Source organism: Pagrus pagrus (genome assembly GCF_965226575.1).
Source record: "Pagrus pagrus genome assembly, chromosome: 16".
Taxonomy (NCBI): Eukaryota; Metazoa; Chordata; class Actinopteri; order Spariformes; family Sparidae; genus Pagrus; species Pagrus pagrus.
The window spans coordinates 2,294,489-2,308,435 of NC_140200.1; the positions used below are offsets into that span (position 1 = coordinate 2,294,489).

The following is a 13,947-nucleotide window of genomic DNA, read 5'->3' on the forward strand; positions in this document are numbered from 1 at the left end:
AGTGTGGCACGGTGTCATTGTGGCACAGAAATAGCCGATTCCCAGCCCCGAGGCCGCTGTCCCACTTCAGCTGCGAGGTCATTCAGCGGTCAGCGATGACAGACTGAGCGAGGATGAACGCCGAAAACATTAAACCCTGTTTTCAGATATCACACTGCTTGTGTTCTCACCTGTTCAGACAGTCGTTATATATGTATATGTGCAATAAAGTAATAAACCTTTTATCGTACACCAAACAGTGCCAGTCTTGGCTGAAATACAGTAAAGTGAACATCATCAGACAATAGTTTCAGAAATATTACCGGTTTATGTCAAAAGGTAAAGCAACAGGAAAGTTTATAACGATATCATGACAAATTGCGCCCACTTTCCTAAAGAACAAAAACCTTGAAAAGACCTTGAAAAGACCTTGAAAAGCGGGACAAGAAAAAAAGAAACTGAGAAAGACACCACTTCAGGGGGTTTAGACAAAAACTGCAAGAACGGCAGGCGTTGGTTCTCGTCCAACTCCCCGTTTCTCCACGGTGCGAGGCATTCATCATCATTATCATGGCTATTCAGCGTTCCTAATTCCCTTTAAAATCAACTGTCAATTCTCATTTGGCTGCCCTCAACATCTTATAGGCTTTGAATTCTCCCATGAACTGGATCTAGGGCGAGTTATCTGGAAAACAAGAGCCAAACAGAAGCGTAGTCTCCGTTAGTTGGAACCTTTTGGGTTTCCATGTGTTTTCCAAACCCAACGAGCATTTCTGAGCACTAAAAGAGACTTAATTGTGGATCCATGACCAATCAAAGTGAACACCGTCTAAACCTCTCTCTGTTCACTGCAACCCACACACTGCGATTAGCCGTAAAAAGCTAACCTGGCCCCAAAACAACACAGCAGTGGCAACGAGAGATTGATTCTACTGAAACCACAAACATCTGTCTGATTTACACACTAAAATTTTTAATTATTTTTCTTGAGTGAATCCCAAAAAAAAAAGAGAGAGAGAGAAAAAACAACATGGCAGAAACCCAGGAGATGAGAGAAGGTATTTCAGCAATGACAAGAAAGGATGCGGCTCGACTATGAGCCGGCAGGCGGAGACAGGAGAGGCGGGAGTATTTGCATCTTATCCAAATGTGAGTGCAGCTGTGATGTGGCGCGATGTGATGCGATTCTGTGTGCTCCCACAGTCGGGCAGGGCATGTTCAGAGGTTACATAACCCTGGATTTTCGTGGCACACAACTCCTCCCGCCCTCCATCTCTCGATCTCTCTCTCGCTCAGTATGTCTGGGGTGAGTACAGCGAAGTAGAGCCGGCACAGATGGTCGGCAGGGCTCCACATGGACCTCGTCGCTGGGCAGGGCGGGGCGGGTGTCGAAGGGTAAAAGTGATAGAGAGAGCGGGGGCTGATGTGAACATGACACTGAGAATGGATAAGCTGTGATAAATATAGATGGATGGACTGACACACACAGACAGACGGATAGTTCGGCTAACAGGGCATCCACTCTCATGTTTTGGGGCAGTTTGGCCAGTAATTGCTCGATAGACTGAGCTTCCAGAGGGATCAGCCTATATAAAGGATGGGATTAAGTTAACGAGGCGATGCATCTGCTCCATGATTGTGTTTAAATGCCTAACTCGACGTTTCAAAGAGGATAAGACAGCCACAACAGTCAGATGCTGTGACTGCTGGTAAATCTATAGATAATCTAGGGGCTAAAAACAATAAAACATGGACTCATCACTCCAATCTGAGTTTTAATCCATCAGTTGGACCAAAGTGAAACACAGGACAGTTTGGTGTCTTCGCTCCCAGACTAAGTTGACTAACTACCCAAAAGCCTGTTATGTAAAATGGCTTTGGTTGGTGCACAACAAATGAAGGGATGAGTCCCTACATGTTGTGCTAAACTGCCGTCTGCCAACATGCCAGACCATTTTAGGACAACACTCCCTGTTAAATCAGTGGAGTTTAATAATGCACTGGTCTCATGGCCCCAAGAGACAAGTATTAAAACTTAATTTTCTGCTTAATGTTTTGGTAATACACTTCAAGTCCCTGGAGCTAGAGGAGCCAGATTAAAGTAGGCTAGCACTTTGATATTACTAACTCTCAGCACATACGCAGTTAGCCGTGGTGATAGCTATCTAGGCTACTGATGTCCATGGGGCAGGCAGAGCAGAGTAGACACACTGAACCACTTATCAACATGTGATGAACAACTCATTATATCACAAACCCCTGTCCTGACCTGACAATACATACATGTGGATAAAAATGCCGTCTGTGTGCTTGTAAAATGTGTGTGTCTGCAGGTGTGTGTCAATTTCACATGTGTACAGCCACAACAATGTGGGTCACAACTCGAGCTGCATGACGTAAGAAATCTTTTTCTTGTACAAACATATTTTCTTACATCTGAATCTGACTTGTAGGCCGGGTCATCTCTGCAGCACTACAGTGCGTCATTATAAAGCTGTTATGTCACATATTTATCTTTATCCAAAAATTGTAGCTTTTGCAATTCGGATGATCCACTTGGTCATATTGTGATTTCAATATAATTTGAAAATAAAAAGGGTAAAAATGCTCAAAAATAGTCAGAGACAGAAACAAAGTGGTAGTGACATTGAGAGATATTCAAGAGAAACATAAAATAAAATTATATAAATGAAGATACGCAAAAATGGCAAATAAATCTCCATTTTTTTCTTTCTTTAACTTGAAATTTTTCAGACTAGTACTTCAGTTCAATTCTACATTCACACCTACGTGCCTATTTGCAATAAACATTTACAAAGAGTTTTGATTCTTGTTTCTTTTAAATGGTTTGGCAACGTGTGTGTATACTTCTTGTGTGCATTGTGATTTAATTCATTAGGTTTGTTTGCACTTGTTTGTGACTTAATTGTGATTTAATGTTTATATTCTCATTTGATGCAGGTTTCTTGTTTCTACACTGAAATTTCAATTCCTTACCAGTTTGCTACTGTATTTAAAAAGGACCAGGCTTGAATTAAAATTCCTGTTCATTTTAAATATTTTTACAAAGTTTCATGTGCATGGTTATTATTTTTGTTATAATAAACAGCAATTCAGAAAATGTGTATCTAAGTATTTATTGTTATAGGTATACATATATATGTACGTGTGAATGTATGTATATATATATATATATATGTATGTATTGCAACTGGATTGTAACTGAGACTAAATGGATCAGTGAATCGCTGATTGTAATATGAAAATGACTCAATGAACATTTTTTTATCTGAGCCAATTTGATACGATCAGAAATCCACCACTTTAAACAGTCAAATGAACATGAAAACATTTACAGTGGGCTGTGATGAATATAGCAGTTATCTGTGTTTTTCACATGTAATAGAGGGTTTATCCACGACTACTGTGGAATTTTAATTAAAAGGGTTAACAAAATAAATTGGGATATTAAATGGCTTAATGTATCCCAGATATTGCACTGAGTAGGTGTTGCGGACCACACAGCTGTTATGCTTCAGTCCCACTATGGTCCAAAGGGTCTTTAATGGTCTAAATGGTTTTAAAAAGGTCTCTGACAGCAGGGAGAAAACACTGGTGCCTTATTTTCAGTGAAAACAGTGTTGATTATCAGCAAATATCTCAACTCTCCTTAACAATCTCATTATCGTGTAACACAAACAGCAGCTACATCTTTCACACGTCGGTGGTGTACTGTACCTCCATAGCCAGGGCGGCAGTTTGCTGGTCGTAATGGTTCAATATGTTGGGCATGAAGGTGGAGTTGTAGGGCAGCCCCTGGCACATGCGCAGGGTGATGGGCTCACAGGTGAACAGACTGTGGCTGCCCGCAGCTGCATCCATGGGGATGGCAACGCACACCGTCAACATGGACACCGACAGCACCCACATGAGATCCATGACTGGTCCGTACAGCAGGAGAAAAGAAAGACCCGGGGACGTCTGGTTAGGACGAGGGACTGAGCCCGGTTAGCATCTGGCTCGTTCAACAGGAAAGGGAAATCACAAGGCTTAGGGAGCGGTCCAGGACTGTCTGGTAGTCTCTTCCTCCTCTGAGCTCACAGTGTCTGGGCTGGGCGGCATAATCCATGGTTGAAGCTGGCTGCATCCATCACCGTGGGGATTCCGGTCAGCGGCAGCGGTGCGTCACAAGACCTCCATCACCTGAGGGATGCTGGGGTCCTTTAAGATGGCTCACACTCCTCCCTCTCTGCCTCGGCGGAGAGCGATGATGCTTCGGAGGAATATGGACGACAACCACGAATAGAGACGATGTTCAGCCTGTGAGCCGAGAAATAAAAGCATGAAATTTTAAAATGTATATTTGGTATCAGGTCACCGACAGTGGGTAGTTAATCTCTAGTGTTTGTGTGTGTTTAAAAAAAAAAAAAAGACTAATTACAGACTGCATCTGAAAAACACACAAAAGGCTGTTTGAAGAGGGGCTGGTAGGCCTAATTGCTTTTTCAGGTTAACTGTGGTGGGTGGATTGTGTAGATGAATGATAACATTACCAGGCTTAATTACAAGGCAATGTGTCATACTAGTGCCTAATAACAACATTAAATAAAACATCCACATATTCACCACTGCACCTAAACATTTACATGCACATTTACAGCTGTTTTGGTGGTTTTATTGAAGACACTGAAGACTACTAGTTTCTAATGAGTGGTGTGACTTTAATGTGTTTGTTTGTGGACTAAGGAACACCAGCTGTTTACTGAGATGTTTTATAGATACACATGTATACAAACACTTGACTTATCACATTAATCATGTGTAATAAACAAAACAACAACAACAAACCAAAAGAAGTCACAAAGAACAACTTCTCAGACAATCTTAAATGCATGTTACAATAAAGGGCATTTCGTCATTCTCCTAATTTGAGCTCACACATCAACTAAACAGTAAAAGTGTGAATTCCTCCTCGTCATCTACACATTTGGATCTTTATTTAAGCCCTATGTTTTTAACTTAGCCTTTTTTACATAATGAAAATGGCTACATTTACATGACGGCACACACCCAACACATCTTTTTATGCACTGACACGCAAAACACGAGACTTAGTTGAGCCCTGATCGTTATTTGATTAATGTAAATGCGACGTCGGTGCGTCCGTTAGCCCACCTGAGCGCCACTGTGGCCGGGCTCCTCCCGCACTGTGGCACCCAGCAGCGGATCCATGCATTAATTGCCGCTCATAGATGTGGACTGTTAGCTAACTGTTAACGGCTCGTCACGGTCTGTTCGAGTCTCAACTGAAAAACACGGCGATATTAAAACAGAGAGAAATGTCAGGCGACGCAGCGCAGACAAAAGATGACGGTTAGTTAAATGGTGTAACCGGCGCATATGTAGCCTGCGTACCGGTGTTACCATTCACCGCACCGAGCCGAGCCCGAGCCCGAGCCCGAGCCGGGCGGCAGCGGAGGTGGATGCCCGTTAGAAACGCTCCGGTTATAAATGAAAGCTGAACCGGTTTAATTAAAGCCAACTTTACCTGGATGTTGTGCCGAGAATTCACGTGTAGCGACGGGGTCTCCGCCGCTCCTCCACTTGGTAACAATGAGTGATCGTCCCTCCACCAGCAGCAGCAGCAGCAGTCCTCCTCCACCCGGCTCCTCCCGCCTCCTCCCGGCTCCTCTGTCCTCCTCCTCCCGGCTGCCGTCCCTCCCCGAGATGGAGCGTCAAGGCGGCGCCATTTTCAAAAGAGCTTCCGGTCACAACTTTCAAAATAACAGCAGCACCAACGGCCGCGCTGACACCAGCTAGATCAGGGGTCGGAAACTACATCCCCCTTTTCCACCGGTCCAAAAACCCGCTAAGCTCTGGCTTTTGTGTGCAATGCATTTACACGTAAACACGCTAAATTCTGCCGTTATGACGCGTTATCAACATCCAGGTGGGCTTAAATACAGAAGGAATTTGGGATGCGGTCTATTGAGGACGTTTTATTACTGGACACAGTGTTGGAGGTGGAGCCCCGTTCATTTATGTGAATTATATTATTATAATATATATCATATTCCTGGCTGTGAGAATACCTGGATCGCCGACGAGCCGGCTAACTTCCGGTTTAGCGCCCGGCTAACTTAAATGGGGATAAGTTAAATTTAATCGTGCGGCTATTCTACACTTCAAATGTTATTGTGATTGTGACATGAGTCATGTTTCGGGGGTTGTGACGCTCAAAATACTTTGTCCACCGTTTTACAGACACTTCTTTCACAATAATGGGTCTGTTGTTGTTTTCTCTTCTGTTTCCGGCGCATTCGTGACGTAACACCGTAAAACGTAACATTTCAGATGAACGTCAGAGCAGCTGTGGGACGTGGGAATGGGGTCAATAGGCACTTTTGAGCAGGTTGACCCGCTTTTTAAAACCCGTTTAGACCCAACCTTTACTGTCAAAGAGCCGCCTGCCTCGCCAGAAAATGTGAATCTGTCTCGTGGCAGACTTTGTGATATCGGCAAATATCGTATCGTTGTCCAAAGAATCGATATAATATCGTATCTTAATGAAACTTGTGATTTACACTCCTAGTAAAACTACAGTAAAATATCAATTGCAGGGCATTTTTTCTGCAAAACAAGTACTTTTGCTTTGATGCTTTAAATAGGCGCATCATGTGTATAATAATATAGCAAAAACATAAAATAACTGTTCCTTGAACAGATGTGACAGAATTACTTTGAAGGCCCGGTGGCTCGTCTCCGGTCCTGCTCAGTCTGTGTGACTTGATGCAGCGCTCCTCTTTTTTTCTTCACAGCAGGTTTTCTGTCTTCGTTGCGCGCGACCGCCCATCCGAGAGCGAGCGGCTTTCAGCTTTTGAATGAAAAACTTCTCTGACTGGTGGGACGAGAGAAAATTGAAGAAAAAAAACAGGCCCAAAGTGTTTCATCAGGAGACCTACAGCACCGGGTTTACACTTAAATGATACAAAAGATTATTACATTTATTCCATTAAAAAGCCTACTATGAATAAAATAATTACTATTATCATCATCATTATTGTCATTATAATTATCATTATTATTATTATTATTATTATTATTATTATTATTATTATTATTATTACTAGGGGTGTAAATCACAAGTTTCATCACAATGCGATATTATATTGATTTTTGGACGATATTTGCTGATGTCACAAAGTCTGTCAGGACACGATTTCGTTTCAATTTGATACAGGGGCCTGCAATCGATATGAGATATCATCAATCTATTGTCTTTAATAAAAACAGAGCACTGTTTATGAGAATGGACGGACACGGTGACACAGACGTGCTGTGGGAATTTCAAAATAAAGGCGTATCTTAACGATGGCGGCGATATGAATCGATGTTTTCACTTTGCATCGATGCTACTCTGGATCGATGTATCGCTACACCCCTAATTTTAACTACTACCACCACTACTAAAGATAAAAAGGCCTAATAATAATTACATAAATATATGTAAATAAATAAATACAATCATTTCAAATGTCTGAAGTTTATAATAAAAATGATAAACGCGACATGAGAATATGATTTTCTGACACCAAAATTTTACTCCAAATATCCTCAAAATGTGTGCTGAAGTATCCGAGCTGGAAACGTATTGTTCTGCAGTATCAGCGTGAGAGACAGATGGTCCGTACAGCAGTCGCAGTGTCGGGCCTTCTGCACTGCATTTGTCATCATTAGAGCCAGTGACGCCGGCACACACTCCACACTGCACACACTCCACTGTGGTTTGCTTTGCAGCAACCCCTACTGTGTGTGACAAGCTGTGACAGCCAGTCCATGTAAGGAGAGTACACTCACTGTTACTATGGAAACAAGTAAACTGTGCAAGGGAAAGAGAAGAAGAAGAAGAAGAAGAAGAAGAAGAAGAAGAAGAGTTGGCTGCACGGACACAGAGGCCAGCAGGAGTTTAGAGCGTCAGTGTGTATAGAAGTTGGATTTATTTTCTTGTGCCAGCAGAGGAGACGTGACGGTGAGTTAAACACCAGAGGAGTGTGTTGTTCAGCTCTGAGCAGGAATGTTAACTCTTCACACACTGCAGACTCAACTTCTCCTTTTATCAGATGCAGAATTAACAGCAGAGGTGCTTTGTTCAACATTATCAGTTGGCATTATTTATAAAACATCATTTTAAGTGAGATCAAAGCCGGTATGTTATGGAGCTCAATAATTCAGACTGAGCGTTGCTCTGCTGTGGAAATAATGAGACCACGCTGTGGGCTGCACATCCACCTAAACTGTGAATGAAGTTTTGTTCTGTGTGTTTCAGTGCATCACCTTCACGCAGCTGTTACCCAAAGATGCCACTTGCACCGAGGTCGTCTGCGAGCTCTGCCAAGCTGCAGACCACCCTGAGCTCCTGGACCCCTCTGAACCACACGCTGTCCAACAACAAGGTCACGTCTACTCACCTGTCCTGAGTCACTACGATCAGCCACAACCGTGATATTGATAGTCATGATACTATGTACTCTGATTCTTTACTGACACGTACTACAGCCTCAATTTAATAGTAAATAGTTTAATAATATTAGCACCACAATGTAAAATTGCTCAATTTCGAGGAAAAGTCCTACATTCAAAATCCTACTCATCTAAATGTCAACAAAATGTACTCAAAGTGTCAAAAGTAGGCTAAAAGTACTCGTTATACAGTAAAATAGGGCCTGTGACTGACATATTACTAAATATGACATTATTAGATTGTTAATACTAATGCAGGAATGTGTTAGTAGCATTTTATTGCTGTAGCTGTTCAAGATGTAGTTATTTTATAAAAGGTAAAACTTGTCAGTAAACAGTGTTTTAATGAAATGTTGTAGTGCTGCAGAGATGTTTGGCTTGTTCTCCAGATGTTATAACACATAATCATGATTTTACTCGTTTTTCAATGACACTGAAAATCATGATGTAAAATGTAATCACACATAATAATCATGAATTATGTCGCAACTGCAATATCACTTTTCTGACCATATCGTGCATCTCTATATTGCACCTTTAAAATCAGCTAGTCTGGTGCAGTGGTTCCCAACCTGGAGGTCGAGATCAATCTGACGGGTCATCTGATAATGAAACGTTTTTAGGACTGTTCTGTTATTCCACATGCTCCTCGTCACTTCTCACTGCAGTCTGATGTGATAACTAACCTTTATCACTACTACTTTTCTTCTTCAGGTGTTTGCAGAGAGACGAAGCCTTCTGGCAAAGTGGGTACGTTTAAAGCAGATGAATAAAGAAAACACTTGATGCACTGAGCTGTGTCGACCACAAATAAATCTCTGGTGGTCGCTACAAACGTCACCATGTGCTCTGTGGAGTCCGTTCAGCTGAGAGGGTTCTGCTCTGAGGTGTCTTTGTCAGTTTGACAGGTGGTCTGACGGTCAGAGGAGGGCGGTGCTGCAGGACCTGGTGCTGAGCTGTTCCTCAGAGCAGCTGATGTTCCTGAGCCTCAGTGTTAACAGACGGCTCCCCCTGCAGGCTGCAGACTTCACCTGCATGCTGCCCAGAGCCCTCTGCTTGTACATCTTCTCCTTCCTGGACCCACGCAGCCTCTGTCGATGTGCTCGGGTACGCACACTCAGCTTGATACATATATGTAGTTAACATGGATGACACAGATATCACTGAGCAGCTGTGGAGTCTGTAAAAGTCACTCTTTCTTTTGTTTTCTAACTCTCTGTTGGCAGGTGAGCTGGCACTGGAGGAGCATAGTAGAACTGGACCAGCTGTGGATGCCGAAGTGTCTAAGGCTCGGCTGGTGCATCAGCTTCTCCCCCACACCGTTGGAGCAGGGCGTCTGGAAGAGACTCTACATCCAGACTGTGCAGGAGCTGCGACTCGCCTCACTGCAGGTCAGGAGGACACATCCAGAATGAGTTGAAACATGATTCAGAACGGGGCAGCTACATTAAAATTAATGATGAAACATCCATAAAAAGTCCACTGTCCACCTCCAGACCTCCTCATCCCAGCAGCAGTTTGCAGTCCCACATGTATCAGCCATCAGCAGTACACATGAAGACCCGTCAGAACTGGACGTCCTCGGGGAGGAACATCCAGCATCCAGCACCCTGCCACTTAGAAACATCTCCAAAAAGAGGCATCAGACTGCTCCGCCACCATGGAGAGACTCTGACAGACATCCTAAAGACACGCTACGCTTCAACTACTTGGACAACCTGGACCCCACAGAACCAGTCCACCAAGGGTAAGACTGCAGGGAAATCAAACGCTCAGACCACAGTGACATAAGGCCTGTGTTCAGAACCTGTGCCTTTAAACAAGCCCTCAGCCGCAACCCCAGCACGGCCATGGTTACAAAAACACCCACAGAAAATAGAAACTTGGTGGGCGGTGCCTGCTCATGTTGCCATCACTTAATAACGTCATGTCATTAACAGGACTGGATGAGGAACACTGCATCAGCACCCATAAAGTTGAATATTATAAACTCTCCTTTAGCTAAAAGTAGGAGTATTTTTTGTGGAGTTTGACAGACTCGTCTTTTTCTGCAGTGGAAAACAAGAGAAATCAAACGATTTGACCTTTTTCACACCGTCCCAGACTGAGTTTAGACATTTAGATGCAAACCTCAGTCTGTAGTCGACATCTAAACTATGAGTCCTGTGAGTGAGAAACATCGTTCCTCAGGAAGGTGCTGTGTTCCCACTGACACTTACATACAGTCATTATAACCACATGCTGCTGTCTAGAAAGAAAACACTCGTGACAGCAGCTCTGCAGTCTGATGGAGGCTCACATCGTCTCCAGCTCTTCCCACATTTCCTTTTTTTAAGGAGAAGGAAGAGAAAAGCTTTCGTCTTCGGGCTCAGGCAGATTTTACCTTCACATTCCTGCACGTCACAGCTGCATTTCTTCCTCCTCCTTCGCTCCCATTTTTAGAAAACATCAGGTCCATATAACAATTTTCGACAGGGACTCTGTATATTCTCACATAGAGAACGAAGAGACACGAGAGAAACAGCTTGTGTTTCTGATATTTAGACTCCTTTTATTAGATTATAGAAAAAGAAAAGACAAGTGAGTGAGAAGTTATTGGACTCGTTATTTATTGGCTCTAAGTAATTAATCCTTGACAAAAGGAATAAAACATCTCTGAAGGTAAAAGATGAAATGTTGCTGAGCAATTTGTAGTCCAGATGTTTGACCCACTCACATTTCCTTCTTATTGGCATCTGCTCTAATTTCTTCTTGAGCAGTTTTGATTTTATACCTTTATCATATTATTACTTCTCTTGTTGTAGTTTTTAATTACACATTAGTTACTTTCATTTTCTAAAGAAATGTGGATGTGGAAATAACTCAACTAAAAAACTAACCCTGAAGATATACGTATAAAATAAAGTTGATATTTGAATGTGTGTCCTGATGAATCACCTGCTCGCTGACTCTCTGCAGGCAGGTGAACATCAGAGCCTCCACCTGCTGCAGTAACACGTGGAAGCCAGACGACGGGAGCAGGAAGTCGCTGTCTGGGGCGAATTACAAACTACGCAAAGCCAAATCGCTGGTAAATCGCGCTCCATTCATCATCGACGCCGTCACCCCGCTGTGACTGTGACCTCCTTGTCTGAATCAAAGGGAGCTGATAAACGTGCGCTCTCTCTGGAGACTGCGCAACCAGCAGGCATCATGCATTATGGAGCAGCGTTTACACAGAGATACATGTTAATGATGAGCTGCTCAGAGAGGGGAGGTGACGGGGGGGAGGCCAAATTATGCTGATGATGAGGGTTTTAGGGAGGGAGGGGGGGAGGAGCGGGTGAGACAGAGGACACTGTGGCATTTAATATTCCAGGTTTGGTGAAATCAAGATTTATTTTCCTGCCTGGAAACAGGAACATTTGAAATAATGTTGAATTTACTATATTTTCAGTTTTTTAAACAGTTTTTTAAACAGTCTTTCTGTTCCTCAGATGTTCCTCAGCTCCAACTCCAGACCCCATCATCCTCCTCCTCCTCCTCCTCATCATCATCATCATGATACCCAGTGTCGACCCTCCTGGGCGACTCGCAGTCATGACCACCCCGTCACCAAGGAGACAGCCAGCAGCGTGCTGCACCTGGCCCGGTGTAATGCCGGGATTCGTCCGGGACCGGCGAGGTCGGCGGTGCCTCGGCTGAGCGTGGAGGCGCTCAGGGCGTCCCAGCGTTCACACCGGAGCGCTCCCAGTAAGAAATCCCAGTTAACTCCGCTCCTCTGAGCTGAACATGATGTAACCACACAGCAAGACGTGCATTCAGGACAAATCGTCAGTTTGAAATGACTGATTCTGCAAGAAAGTCGCACTCTTTGTGCTGTTTGTGACCCTGTTAGAGATGTTTTATCTTTTGTTAGAAGTGACATGATTTACTCTGAAAAGGTTTGTTTTGTTATTTGACAAATATTTATAAAAAAGTTGAAGTTATTTAGATCCTACACTTAAAGTGGTATCTCCAGCAGTCTGACACATTAAAGGTCTTGCGAGTACGACTGCAAATGTGGAAAAGTTGTGTAAATTAGTACATTAGTAGTGTATTTATTTTGTAAGCGAGTGACAGAGAGACCGCAGGATGGATCTCAATGATGTGATGTATTTATATGTGATTTTATATGTGATATATGTGATCGGACCCGAGCACAGGCATTAATAATTACTATACAAAAATAACAGTCTGTTCGCTGATGGTCTCGTTTGCTGTTACAGGTCATTTATAATCATCAGAGGAATCAGAGATAGTTTCATAAACACTTAAAGGTTCCTCATAGTCACTTTAATAAAACTGTTGACACGGAGAGATTTGTGAATTTATGTAATTTGGGTGAGCTGACCCTTTAAATAATGTTAAGATGATGTGAACTATCAGCACTGTTGGAATACTTTGACCAATAACGTGCAAAAAAAACACTGATTATTTCACTTCCAGGTACACCACTGTTTGAAGTTCAGCTCTGGACTCTGCCCTCGTCACACACGTGAGACGTGGAGTGAAGAACATTGTCCACCTCAGCAGGACGTCAGAACCACAGCTCCGGGACAAGATTCAAGCCCCAGCACCATTATAATGGTTCTGACACTGTGTGGAAGTCACTGCAGAAATGACTAAAGGTCTCAATCATTCATAACTTCAGAGAGCTTCACACTTATAATGAGCCACTGAAAGGAGAAAATCTCTTGTGAAACAGAAATGTGTTTTTAAGGAGACAGTATTTTGCATGTTATGACAGGAATTTTTAATATTTTATCAGTTCTGTTCAATTATATCCAAGTTATTCATATAATTATGCTCATTTTTAATAATTTTTCACAGATGTGACTTCTTAACGATGACCCTGTGGATGTTTTGATGACTAGGTCTGGTTTGTTTGTCCCCACACAGTCCTGCAGACAGAAACACACCAAGAACAGCAAATGGAAAAAGTACATAAAAATCATACCTGAGTACAAGTAAAGATATCGTGTTAAAATACTACTTTTGTAAAAGCAAAAGTAACTCGTATGAAGAGTAAAAGTCTTAAAACTATCTGATATTACGTGTACTTATGTATCAAAAGTGATTATCTCACAAAAAATGTACTTTTTAGTATCAAAAGTACAAGTAAACTATACATATATTTACATGTATATAAATATACGCCGATTATCTGATCTGATATTTAGCATTTTTCTGAGTATCACAATCAATGTTTTTAAATCTGATTGCCAATTAAATAAATCAAATTTTTAAAAATGTAATTCTAACATGTGATACTTTGGCTCGGATGCAGAAAGAAGTCTGCAAAGGAACTTTTAACGTAAGTTATCAGATAAACGAAGTGGAGTAAAAAGTATAAAGTAGCAGCAAACGGAAATACTTAAGTACTAGTACGTCATACCAGTCCTCTGGTACAGTACTTGATTAACAGAA

General features: G+C 42.4%; 2 protein-coding genes across 7 annotated transcripts in view; one reads left to right on the forward strand and one right to left on the reverse strand.

The window, feature by feature from the left end:
- Positions 1–5,906, reverse strand: part of fzd3a (frizzled class receptor 3a) — a 34,384-nt gene extending 28,478 nt beyond the window's left edge. Inside the window, exons 1-2 of one of the 4 annotated variants that reach the window (XM_084378224.1) lie at positions 5,528–5,906; positions 3,718–4,299 (exon numbers count right to left, since the gene is read on the reverse strand). In XM_084378224.1, the coding sequence (XP_084234350.1) occupies positions 3,718–3,918 (201 nt within the window). In that variant the 5' untranslated portion in view covers positions 3,919–4,299; positions 5,528–5,906. Of the gene's footprint in view, positions 1–3,717; positions 4,300–5,154; positions 5,245–5,527 lie in introns of those variants that run through there. The other 3 variants (XM_084378226.1, XM_084378225.1, XM_084378227.1) reach the window with 3 other exon arrangements.
- On the forward strand, positions 5,314–13,476 carry fbxo16 (F-box protein 16). 3 transcript variants are annotated; one of them, XM_084378228.1, is made up of 10 exons: positions 5,314–5,352; positions 7,777–8,008; positions 8,306–8,432; positions 9,214–9,249; positions 9,400–9,606; positions 9,726–9,890; positions 9,996–10,246; positions 11,458–11,569; positions 11,976–12,231; positions 12,967–13,470. In XM_084378228.1, the coding sequence occupies exons 3-10, from the start codon at positions 8,337–8,339 to the stop codon at positions 13,017–13,019; spliced, it is 1,176 nt and encodes a 391-aa protein (XP_084234354.1). In that variant the 5' UTR covers positions 5,314–5,352; positions 7,777–8,008; positions 8,306–8,336; the 3' UTR covers positions 13,020–13,470. The 3 variants fall into 3 exon arrangements, 2 of the variants coding, with proteins under 2 accessions (XP_084234354.1, XP_084234355.1); XR_014624512.1 differs by lacking the exon at positions 5,314–5,352 and having other exon boundaries at positions 7,525–8,008; positions 12,967–13,148; positions 13,420–13,476; XM_084378229.1 differs by lacking the exons at positions 5,314–5,352; positions 11,458–11,569 and having other exon boundaries at positions 7,525–8,008.
- Positions 13,477–13,947: the final 471 nt, after the last annotated feature.